The sequence below is a fragment of the Tiliqua scincoides genome, chromosome 2 (assembly GCF_035046505.1).
Source record: "Tiliqua scincoides isolate rTilSci1 chromosome 2, rTilSci1.hap2, whole genome shotgun sequence".
NCBI classification, from domain to species: Eukaryota; Metazoa; Chordata; class Lepidosauria; order Squamata; family Scincidae; genus Tiliqua; species Tiliqua scincoides.
The window spans coordinates 169,429,416-169,441,720 of record NC_089822.1 but is presented as its reverse complement, the minus strand read 5'-3'; the positions used below and the strand labels follow the sequence as shown (position 1 = coordinate 169,441,720).

Below are 12,305 nucleotides of genomic sequence, written 5' to 3'. Positions count from 1 at the left end.
TATAACAACCAAGAGTTTCCTCAAAGACCTGGGCAAACTCTTTACAAACTGCCTCTAGATCCTGTTGGCCCATACTCTGAACCCCAGTTACCTGAATACCCAATGGGCCAAACCAGGCCAATCCCAGCAGGCTAGTACGGCGTCCTTCCACAACAACCAAATCCAAAAGCCCATCAAATTCTTTATAACGGACTCTAAATTTGCCCACACCCCGAACAGGGACATGATTTCCTTGAAAATCAGTAAGCAATAACCCTGCAGATTCCAACCGGGGACCATTTTGGGGGCAAAGGCGCTTAAGGGTATCCATAGAGATGATGGAAAGTGCGGACCCTGAATCTACCTCCATTTTACACGGGGACCCTTAAATCTCCACCATCACATGTATTTTATCTCTAGTAGTCAACTTAATACTCTGCACAGGATAAATGGAAGTAGTATAAAGCTCCTCCTGAAGGATGGACCCTTGATGGATTTCTCTACTACTGCCCCCTACTACCAGGGGAATTCCCCCTGCTGGCTTACTGTGGCAAACTCGCGCTAAATGTCCCCACTTTAAACAATTTTTACATTTAAAATTCCTATAACGACAGTTCTGACGTTCATGTGCTTCCCCATAGCTTGCACAAAACCCCTGACTAGGCGTCTCAGAATCTTGCCGGACCCTTAGTCGGGAAGCTGGTACTCTATGATGGTTACTCCGTCTCAGTCCTTCTCGATGAATTTGTAACACCTCTCCCCTATCGGCACCTTCAGAAACAGCCTCCTCACAATGATTTACAGCTGGCTTAAGGGAGGGACGTAATTGTTCTGTAATGCCCTCAGCTTTTTCGAAGGACAAAGCTTCTTTGAGAGCTCCTTGGAAGGTCAATTCCTCCTTTGCAAATAACTTCTGCTGTAGTTTTATATCTCTTACCCCACAACAAAATTTATCAAGGAGTGACTCCTCCAAATTATGGAACTCACACCTCCGTGCCAACTGACGAAGAGCAGCTACGAACACAGGGATGGGCTCCCCAGCTGCCTGATTTCTTTTGTAGAAGGCATGACGCCGTGCAATCCGAGAGGGTAGAGGTGAAAAATGACTTTTTAAAAGAGTCATAATGTCTCTATAGGAAGTAGTCCTTAATTCATTTGGTGCCACCAAACTTTGGGCAATTTCAAATGTGGCAGCCCCACAAACACTTAGCAGAGTTGCCCTTTTCAAAGCAGCCTCAGTAATTCCTCTTGCCTCTAAAAAAAATTCCAAACGTTCTGCATAATTGTCCCACAGTTCAGGGAATGCAGGGTCAAATACCTCCATCTGTCCTTGAACGGCCATCATTATCTCTCGTAATAATTCCAGTTGCTCAGACTAAATCCCACCTTCGTCGCCAGTGTTATATAGTGGGTCTCACGCATCAGTAGACTTGATTAAAAGTTCCATCATAGTTTATTCATACTCCAAATGAGTTAAAATCACACACCCACATACACAAATACCCCAAATATATATACAACTCCAACAAGCCTACATCCCTCTTGATTGGACAGCCAATCACATATAACCTGTTGCTTTTCCCACAGGTGATAATACTCACATACATAACAACATCACTATGTCTTGGCCTCCAGAAGCCACTTTAAAAAAACATGCTAATTGATTCCTCTGGAATTAAAACTGGATCACCAAACAGTAGATAAATTGAATTCTAAGCTAAAACATCACTAAGAAGATAGAAGCCCTTTGGATACTTCCCAGCTTCAGCTGGAAAACAGCATGAGTATGCATTGCTTAAGTGATGCTAGACCATTTCTCAGTGTAAATGCATTTCTTCTTTTGTCATCAATCCCACTGATATATGCAAAATCATTCAGGGAGGAAGGAGTTCCAGTTCCAATGTAACTGTGGACTAACAGTAACTTTCGGATAGTGCCTAGCACTCAGGACCATTTCAGGTGCTGGTATCAGTTTACTTGCGGAGATTGTAGAGACCCAACTACATGGGTCAGCTAGGTAACCGCCCAGAGTGCCAAAATTTCAGGACTTTCTGCCTCAAATATTTTGTAAAGACAGCCACTAGTTTTGAAAGAGGCAACAGGGAGCTCAGAAGCTCATCACCTGGATGAGCTTAGAAGATAGATAGGGAGCTTAGAAGCTCATCACCTGGGTAACAGGTTCTTCATGACAGGAGACACAGGGCCTAATCCTAGCCAACTTTCCAGCACCAATGCAGCAGCAATACAGCCCCTAGGTAAGGAAACAAATGTTCCCATGAGGGGGCCTCTGTGACTGCCTCTCCACCACAGGACACAGTGCACACCCCATCGGCACAGCTGCATCAGCACTGGAAAACTGGATAGGATTGAGCCCACAGTCAATAGCCTTTTAACTTCCCTCTGCTGCCAGGGCTGAGACACGATTGTAAAAGAGAAAAACTGAAGTTTTCAAAAAGTACATTAAAAATGAAAATTTGAAAACAATATCCTGACCGTTTCAACTTGTTGCAGATATTCTGATTGGTACATGGTAAAACACAAGGGTGTGGGACTGGAAACACTGTAATTCGCCTAGGGGACCAAAAACCCTGCAGCTAACCTTGTCCCTCAACCAACACCTGGACAATTCCATCAACATGAACTGCTATTAACTCTGAAGCCAGCCACAAACCCAAGTGTTCTACCAGATTCCAAGGTCAAGCTCTGCCTAGAGAATTATGCCCACTTTCAGCTACTTAGCTCCCCTTCTTTCCCAAAAGATGACCTTAGTTCTTCCTTGCAGCACTAAGACCCCACCAACAGGGTAGCCTGTTTAACCTGCAGAGGTCCACCTTCCTCACTCTCCTACCAGCAGCAGCTCCTCCCACCACTATAGCAGCACTTTGGTCCTCAGCAGGCCTTGGGCATGGCAGCCAAACACCAATCTCAGTGTCTCCAGCAGTCTGCAATATCCATTCACCAATCAGTCCATCAGCCATTCCAGTAGTCCATTAGCCAGTAATGTAGTCTCCCAGCTTTCCTCCTTCTGCTACCCAAATCCAATGCTCCCTTCATCAGGTGCTTTTATGCCTGAGGGCCCTATTGCCTTCAAGAGGCTGCAGCTGTGCAGCACACCCTCTGCTGAAAAGCCCAGGCCTTAACCCTTAAAGGGGCCACTGCTGACACCACATCCTACCTCTTCGACAGATCTTCTGTGATTCCAATACACCATGGCTAGAAAACTACAATTTGCCCTATTAAGTGAAAATAAATATACCTTTTTGTTGTGGGATAAGCACTTGAACCTAGTGGCTTAGGCACCAATTGGATGGTACTTGTGACGTCACTGCAAGATCCCTCTCTTTTACCAATTTTGAATACCCTTCCTTTATAAGTATTTGTCACTTTTCCCTATAGAGACTGTCTGTTCACCCTCTCTAGTGTTGCCTCCTGCAAAAAAAAAAAAAAATTGCTGTGCTCCCCCTTTCCTTGCAGCAGATTTGTTCTAAACAGCAGAATGAGCCAGGTCGCCTTCCATTATGTGGATGATATTGCTAATAAAATGCTGAAGGAAAGCAGCATTATCCTCACAGAAATTAGCTTGCATTCACAGAGGCCCTCAAGCTCATTTCCCTCCTGAAAAACTGGAATAATAATGACCTACCTCACAAGTCTGTTAGAAGAACAAAGTTGTAAGCATTTCTAGCCTGTGGGGCTGTTCAAGTGCTATAGAATGGCTATATCCTGACAGTAGCTATTTGGGAAAGCACCGGGCTTTGTTAAAGGGTGTCACATTCACACTAAAGAATTTTAGCCATAAGCAATTTCAGGTCAAGAGAAGTACCATTGTTTGCTTAGATAGGTCAGTTTGTCTGCCAGAATACATTCCTTTCCTTTGGTACAATAATAATAAATTATCTCTTGGCATTAAGGCTTTACTAGATTCTCAGGATACACTGGAAGATTTTAGCATTGGCTTTTGCAAGACAAGAAAAAAAGGTCCTTATTAACATCCTCATTAACATCCCCGCAAGTCACTTTTTTCCAAAGGAGAACTCTTGATGCTTATACTACCAACCATACACTGTCACTATGACGTATTATTTCCAGCTGTACACAACCATTCAAAATGGCAGACTGCTGAAAAGGCTGATTCAATGGGGGGTGGGGTGGAAGGGGCAGCCCTATGCAGTCAAGAGAAGTCATAAAGGCTTGCATAGCACTTGAGAAATTATAATTAACCCAGACTGTATTATGTGTAACCTAATGGCAGGCTTTGCCCTAGTGCAGGGGTCGGCAACCTGCGGCTCTAGAGCCGCATGTGGCTCTTTCAGCTGCCTGCTGTGGCTCCTCCTGGTGAAAGTGCCAAAGGGGTTAACAGGAGGCACCTGTGTTGGGAGTGCAGGCTGCTTCCCTCCGCCCCCTGAGCTCACTGCCCTCCACCCCCACCTGCCCCGCATTGGTTTCCCTTTCCAATTTTGCCCGCTCTGCAGGCTTAAGGTCCCTGTTTTTCCCTTCCCCAACTCTCCAGCAGGCTCAGCCAATCAGCATCCAGCAGGCTCCTGGCTTTTTCTGTTGGAATGGCTCAGGGCCCTTCACTGGCTGACCACCAGCCAATCCTGAGCTGCCCTCCTCCTCAGCCATTGGGAGCCCTTGCAGCCTGCCTTTCCCTGAGCAGGTCTCCACTCAATGCAAGGAGAGATCCTGTGTGTCTACTCAGTAGTAAGCCCCATTACAGCAGATGAAGCTTACTCCCAGGAAAGGGTGCCTGGGATGGCAGCCTTGGAGCGTGCTCAAGGCCAAGTGCAAGGATGGGTGAGTGGGAGCCCACGCAGGTCTGTTCAAGAGTAAGCCCTGATGTAGTTCCTAGGCTACTCCCAGGACGGTGTGGAGGGCTGTAGCCTCAGCCTCCTCCTGTGCAGGTCTACTCACAAGTAAGCCCTGCTGTAGTCAGTGAGGCTTCCTCCCAGGAAGGTGTGGAGGGCTGCAGCCTCAGCCCCCTCCTATGCATGTCTACTCACAAGTAGTCAGTGAGGCTTCCTCCCAGGAAAGTGTGGAGAGGACTGCAACCTGAGAGCTCCAACCAACTTGTCTGCTCAGAAGTCCCGTTGTAGCCAGTGGGGCTTACTCCCAGGATAGTGTGGAGAGGGTTGCAACCTGAGTGAGGGAGGGCAGGCAGGGCAGAAGCTGGCCTGTGGCTGCCCCCCCTTCCCCACCCCAGTTCTGGCTTCTTCTCTTCCCCACCTCTGGAGTCTGTGTCCTTTTTTCCTTCCAGGAGGGTGCCTCTGGAAGGTGGGGGGAGTTCTTTAGTATCCATGTAAGATAAGCAAATGTCATAACCTCTATATGTATTGGAATCCTGGAAGATCTGATGAGGAGGTAGATGTGGTGTCAGCAGTGGCCCCTTTAAGGGTAAGGCCTGGGCATCCAGCAGCATGTGCTGCACAGCTGCAGCCACTTGAAGGCAATAGGGTCCTCAGGGATATAAGGAGCACCTGAGGCAGGAAGGGGAGTGTGGGATGGAGAAGGAGTGTAGGTTGGAGGGGAGACTGACTGGGCTTATTGACTTTGACTTGGATACTCTGACTGATTTGACTGACTTACTTTGGAATCTGATCTTAGACTGTGACTTGGCTTATTGACTTTGGACTCTGCCCTGGATACTCTGACTGACTTTGTGACTAATGGACTGCTGGAGACAGTGGAGTTTGGTGTGTGGCTGCTGTGCCCAAGACCTGCTGCGGACCAAGGGTCTGCTGTAGTGGCAGGAGGCTGCTGGCAGGAGAGAGGACCTCTGGAGGTGGGGTCCAGCAGGACTACAGGGCAAAATTTGTTGGGGGAAAGAAGGGGAGCTAATTTGCTTAAAGTGGGCATAATTCTCCAGGCAGAGAATGGCCTTGGAATCGGGCAAAACACCATAGAGGACCAGGCGTCTGAAAACACAGGACAATGTATGTATGACAAAACTAACTAAAAGCTACAAGAGGGGGCTACATTATAAAAATGGGACCTATAAGAGCATAAAGGTAAAAAAAAAAAAAACTATATGCAGTATTATCTTCATTTTAGATGTCAAAAGGGTTTTGTGGCTCCTGAGGTTTTTTGTCCTCTGGAAATGGGTCCAAATGGCTCTTTGAGTGTTTAAGGTTGCCGACCCCTGCCCTAGTGCCTGCCAAAACCTGACACTGGCCCTATTTACACATTCTATTCCACATGCAGGCAGCACTACACACAATCTGTATTCTACCTTTGAGGGATATAGTCTTTGCATTGACTTTTTAAAAGTGGTAGGAGCAGAGGCACAAGCTGTAGCCAATGCTAATGAGCAGTTTTGTTTTGTTTTTTAATTATCATGGTTTCACAACACTCTTGGCCATGTATCTAAAGCCATCCCAAGTTCTCAGCTGAAGCCAGATGGAGTTCCAATGCCCTATAGCAGCAGTCTCCAAAGTCGGGACCACTGCACACCAAAACAAGCCTCCCCTTTGCGACTGGAGTTTACTATTCCATGAGGGAGCCTGCTATCTTTTGTCCCCCATCTGCTCCAAAGTTTACTCTGGCCAGCCATGTCTGCCTGGAAATTCGGGTGTAGAGACTGCTGGAGTGGCAGAATGTGGAAGCAGCTGGCCAGCGCAAATTTTGGGGTAGATTGGAGACAATTATAGCAGGCTCCCCCCACAACACAGGAAGCTCCATTCACGCAGGGGAGGGATTTCCACGGGTGCCTGATCCAGCCTATGGGCTGGTTTGGTGCCTGCTGCCCTATAGTACAAGCGTCCCCCAGTGTCTGCGGATTCAGTACCACAAATCCAGTTATCAGCAGTTCCCCCCACACCCATTACCTTCGTTTATCTTGTTTACATTCACACAAAGCAATTGTATCTTGCTTTTACAGGACACTATAAGCAGAAACCTCATAGATAGACAAGCAGGCACAAAGCCTGCATGCTAGAGGAGAGAATGTTAAGAAAAGGCAGGAAGCAGCCTCTTGTTGAACACAAGTTATTTTTTCCAAACAAAACCAATTTGTCCGGAAACCTTATTATCATACACAAGTAGTACATTTTAGGTACACATTTTGATATGCATATTCTCCATAGCTTTACAAGTAAATTTGCTTACTCGAGTGCGAGTTCAATAACCTTTATTGGCACTGAAATTTGCTTACTCACTGGATCAGTTTTGTGGTCTTTCTCTACACCCTAATGGATAGGTTTGCAAGCATCTTCTCTATTGAACTGGTTAGCCAAGTTAGCTACCATGTTACAGAAAACTGCTGCCAGATCTTCTGTTTCCTGCAAAATATGATTAGCAACATCATATGGACGCTGCAGTTATTGGTTCCTTACTGTACAATTGACATCTACATAGAACAGAAAATAGTGTAGCTCTTCAGCTCCATTCATATTACAAATCCTCTGAATACTAGGTCAGGACAGCTGAAAATAAAACAAGCTTAACGGCTGAAAATTAAAAAAAACCATACACAATAGGAGCAAAATAATGTGATACACTGAATTTATGTTTAGCAATATGATTCACTTCAAAATAAATGAGAAATCTTACTGAGATCAAGTTGCAACAGGATTAGATGCTATTCTATGCTCAAGGACAGAGATAAGCAAACCCCAACCCCTGGGCCATTTGCAGCCCTCGGGGACAACCAATCTGGCCTACAGGGAGCCCCCAGTCTCCAATGAGCCTCTGGCTGTTGGATTGGCACCCATGCTGGCCTGCTATTGCCGGTCATGACCACCAGATGTGAGCTGTGGCCAAGTTAAAGCAAGGCCTTTTATAATCTCCATGTGTTTTCTGTTTTTCCCTGGGCATTATTTTAACCCCCCATTGCCTATGAACAACTTATGTCTCCATGTGTCTCTTGCTTGGTCCGTATGTTTTCAATATGCAAGAGGTGTGTGGCAAATAGTGCATAGTTCTCATGACGTTCTACATGCCTGTGTTATAGTTCTCGTGTATACCTCGTAATAAATAAGCTCAGTAAAGGAGGCCAGAATGTTAAAACCAGATCGGAGTGTAACATCTTGAATGTGGTGGTTCTTGAAAGAGAGAACCTTCTTTCAATTTGTAAAAATCCCTGCGTGGATTTAATAAGCCTGCCTGTGTAAACCGCCTTGAATAAAGTCTTGAATAAAGACCAAGAAAGGCGGTATATAAATACTGTATATTATTATTATTATAAGTTTCATCCCTAATATATTCATTTATGTAAATTTATGTAAATTTGAAATGTAAATTCTTGTTTTCCCAAACCCCAACACAGTGTCAGACGGATGATGTGGCCTTTCTGCCAATATGTTTGCCCATCTTGGCTGAAGTAGAAAAGACCAAATGTTTGATTTTCTTAAGCAAATGTGTTGAGGCAGTACTGAGAAGGAATCAAGCAAAAGCCTAAATTCATTGCCTGTCTCTTAAAAAAAAATTTTTTTTGAATGCTTCTAAAATGTTGCCAAACTCATCCATTTGTGTGAAGGACGTTGTCTGTAACGAACAATACAACTCAGAGACACATACACAGCAGCATGTGGTTTTCTCATAGATAAAAGTATCTGCAGAGCCTCTGCTTCACTGACTGAGGGTATTGATATTGAGATTAATATGCTTGGTACTGGAAAAGATTAAAGGCAGAGGCTGCAATCCTAACCACACTTTCCTGAGAGTAAGCCCCACTGAACAAAATAGGACTTACTTCTGAGTAGACCTGGTTAGGATTGTGCCTAGAGTGGACTAGGGAGTATGGAGGGGGGGCAGGTCACATAGTTTCCTTGTTTTGTCCTGAAACACATTCTTTATTTGAAAACGGAATTCAGGTTAATTTTTTTTTAATCAGAAATGATGAGAGAAGGTTCTGTACATCTGGCTTTCACTCAGAAGAAACAGGAAGGCTTTCTCCAAAAGAGAAAAACAACCCAGCTGTCAGCTGACTGTGCACAGTCATTTGGAAACAGCCATTTTTGCCCACTCATATTGCCTCTTTTAGATCAAGAAGAGCCTCTGAATTATGTGTGATTTTGTTTGTGCCCCCAAAACATGACTGTATGTGATATTAAACAATCAGTTCATATGAAATGCACCATAAATACAAACAGGGCCAACCTTAGGAGCTGCAGGGCCCAAAAGGAAACACTTTTGCAGGGCCCCCTCTATTTATTTTTTTAGCTCTTACTTTGAATGGAGCCAGACTAAGAAAAAATAATCTATTACTTCTGTACAGGTGGATAGGACTTCTGTACCTTTAGTAGTACAGTGCGTGCCAGCCTGCATCACTCTTATCTGCTACTGCCCCGTCTGCAGCAGCTTGCTTCAGAGCAAGATGGAGAGAGGATGGTGCTGGAAGGGCAGAGAAAGAGCGAGATGCACATGCTGCCACTGCATGGCATCAATTATGGGCCAACTGGAAGCAGCAGTGAGTGGGAGCTGCTTCCGAAGTGCCCTAATTTTGCAGCAGTGGGCGGAAGGACAGTGCAGGACCCCCACCATGCACGGGGCCCAACTGGGTGAAGTTGTCCCAATTGCCTAAAAGCTGGCCCTAAGTACAAACTTGTTAGGAAGCATATTTAAATGACACCTGCAATGAGTAAGCACAGCATTAGGGCAAATGTCTAAACCAGGGATGTCAAACATAAGGCCCACAAGCTGGATATGTTGCAAAGTCAGAAGCAAAGTTCAAAAGCAAACTCAGTAGGCAAGAGTGGTGATCATCTGCAAGCTTTATTTTGTTGCCAGCAACAGGCTTCTCAGGGACTCCTTGTCCAAAGCGAAGAGAGCAAGGAGAGCAATTTTCCAGTGTGAGCCTCTCACTTATATTCTATTCTGGCTCCTTTGTTTGAGGAGTCTTACACTTCTCATTGGCTGGGGTCTGACATCAGAGATGGGGCTTTTTCAGGATTAGCTAGAGATATCTTTACAAGCATTTACAAGCATCTGTGGGATGACAAGTTGCACCTGCTGCAATTCTCTCTTCTATACACTTGTTAAAGGTCCAGCATCCCTAAAGTTGAAAGTTTGAGCACCCCTGGTCTAAACCAAGTCCTCTGGCTTGCCTCTGTTCCATGTGTGATTCCATATGTGATCTATTACTTTGATGTATAGTGGTGTAAACATATTTATTTAATACAAGACAAACTAAACTCTTATTGTACAAAAGGATTTTAAGAGAACTTTCTCATTCATTTTAACTAAATCCAGCAGAATGTTCCTGCTTATCTTCTGTCTAGCTGGTGTTTGCAGGTGTCTGTATCTTAAAAAATGCTATTTCTATTGGCCAACAGATAAAATTGCATTACTAAGGCACTTCCATCTAATGTTTCTAGTTTTTCCACTAAAATGTTGCAAGTTGTGTGTCTTCTCAGCCTCATATTCTGTTTTCCCCACATTCTGGGCCAAGACAGATAACATTGCCCTCACTTTTTGTTGCAAAGTCTGGTTTTAAGAAACTACCCCCTATTTGCTCTCTGGTATGTTGTAGCAAAAAGCCTCTCTGAGATGCAACAAATTCTGCAAAGCTTGGAGTTTTCAAGTTTGCAGAGATACAGGCTGAGACAGACCCTGATTAGAGTTGGAATGGCTTTTGCCAGACATCTGCCTCTCAAGGTTGCATTTTGAATCACATCTGAGACTTAAGCATTTTTAATTTAATGGCTTCTACTATTCTGTGTATTTATGCTTTAATCAAACTATTTTAACAGCTAAAACTCATTACTATGCCTTTATATATATATTGATTATAATTTTAAGCAATAACTATTAAGCATTAAATAGCATTAAATATATTTGGCATTTCTGTGATGCTCTGGTGTAAATAACTCAGTATTCAAATAACACTGTCCTTCTGAAACTAAAATGTTTTAAAAATCCAAAAATGTTCTCTGCTTAGTTTTCACATAGAAGCAAACAGACGAGCTTCTATGTGAGCTAAAAATGGAATTTTCCCCCTAAAGACAAGCATTGTTCTGAGTTATCTCTTTGCCATGAAACTTTGGTATATTAGCCCCTCCCAGTCTTTATTCAAGACTGTATTTTGGTTTAAAAGGGAACTAATAGAATAATAAATTTAAATCTGGAAAAAGCCTTTTTCTTGCCATGGTTTTCATGGTTCTCTGTTTACAAGCAGGGCTGGCTGAAGGTGGAATTTCCCTCCCTATTCAGAGACAGTGCCTTATCTGATGCTTTGGCAGTCTGCCCAGAGAGACATTCCTTGAGACTGTTTTTAACAGCCAGCTTGCAATCTGCAGACAGAGACCAGAGAAATGCTTTTTGGTTTTAAACATGTGTACATTTTCCCTATTAAGCTGCTTCATTAAACTAATTTGTTTGTGAACATGCTAAGCACTATTAAGCTTGTAAACATTTGGTTTGTTAGCATAAGTAGCTTTCATGGCCTTGCCTCAGATATAGTCCACAAAACCTGTTTATCCAACCCCTGTGATAATTGGTGACACATCAGCAAAAGCAGCACTGCTAAAAGGGCGGCCCACGTGATAATTGGGGTCTCCCAATACTGCCTTCCAGCAGCGCTGGGAGGGGGAGATGGAAGGAGGCCCCAGAAGGTGAGGAATGGTACAGGGGAAGAAGCAGACCAAGAGGGGTGAGAAAGGGAGAAGCTACTGATATGTGCAGAACTTGGGCTCAGTTGATTGCTGTAACTTGGCCTGGTGGGATCGTAGCCGTGCTTTTTATGAGCCAATAGACAGTCTGTCTGAGCCAATAGTAAGAAGTTTCGTCTGAGCCAATAGGCTCACTTGCTGAGTACCTTGTAACAAGCTCTTGAGAGTTGGAGGACCAAATGGAAAACTGTTGCATTGGAGAGACAGAAGGAGCACTGGGAGGGGCTGAGCAGGAGACTTCAGTGCCCTTGTGCAAAAAGGCTGCAGTATCATCAAAAGAAAGCTAGAGGGCTGCCATGTGCAGAGCCACAGAGGCTATAAAAGAGGCTGCACCAGTACAGAGAGCTCAGAGACCACCAGGGAGAGCTGCTGAGTGCCGAGAGGAGCTTCAAGATCAAGCTGTGGAGACCTCCAGGGAAGAGAAGCTGTGAGGAGCGAGCTGAGAGAGACCAAGCTGCAGAGCAGAGATGAAACCTGAGCTGAGAGAGAGCTGAGGAGAGAGCTGCTGGAAGGAGCCCCTGGGAGAGCCTCTGAGAACCAGAGAAGGGAACAATCACGCAGCCTTTGCCTGGCTTACCTCAAGTCCTGCTGCCTTGAGCCTGCCTGCCTCAGGTCCTCTCTCAACTGAGAGAGAGGTAATTTGAAACAAGTTCTTGCCATTGTTTGGTTCAGGTTCCATTCCTCCTAATAAAAGCCTTAAACTTAACTTGGTGTCAGTGGTTT

At 44.7% G+C, this 12,305-nt stretch overlaps 1 protein-coding gene across 1 annotated transcript; it reads right to left on the bottom strand.

Moving 5' to 3' along the window:
• Window positions 1-364: 364 nt before the first annotated feature.
• Window positions 365-1,321, bottom strand: LOC136638877 (uncharacterized). Its single transcript, XM_066612906.1, has one exon. It carries the CDS (start codon window positions 1,319-1,321, stop codon window positions 365-367), a length of 957 nt encoding a protein of 318 aa, XP_066469003.1.
• Window positions 1,322-12,305: the final 10,984 nt, after the last annotated feature.

Excerpts from the sequence above, each read along its gene's own strand:
- LOC136638877 (XM_066612906.1), bottom strand. The coding sequence starts at position 1,321 with ATGGCCGTTCAAGGACAGATGGAGGTATTTGACCCTGCATTCCCTGAA.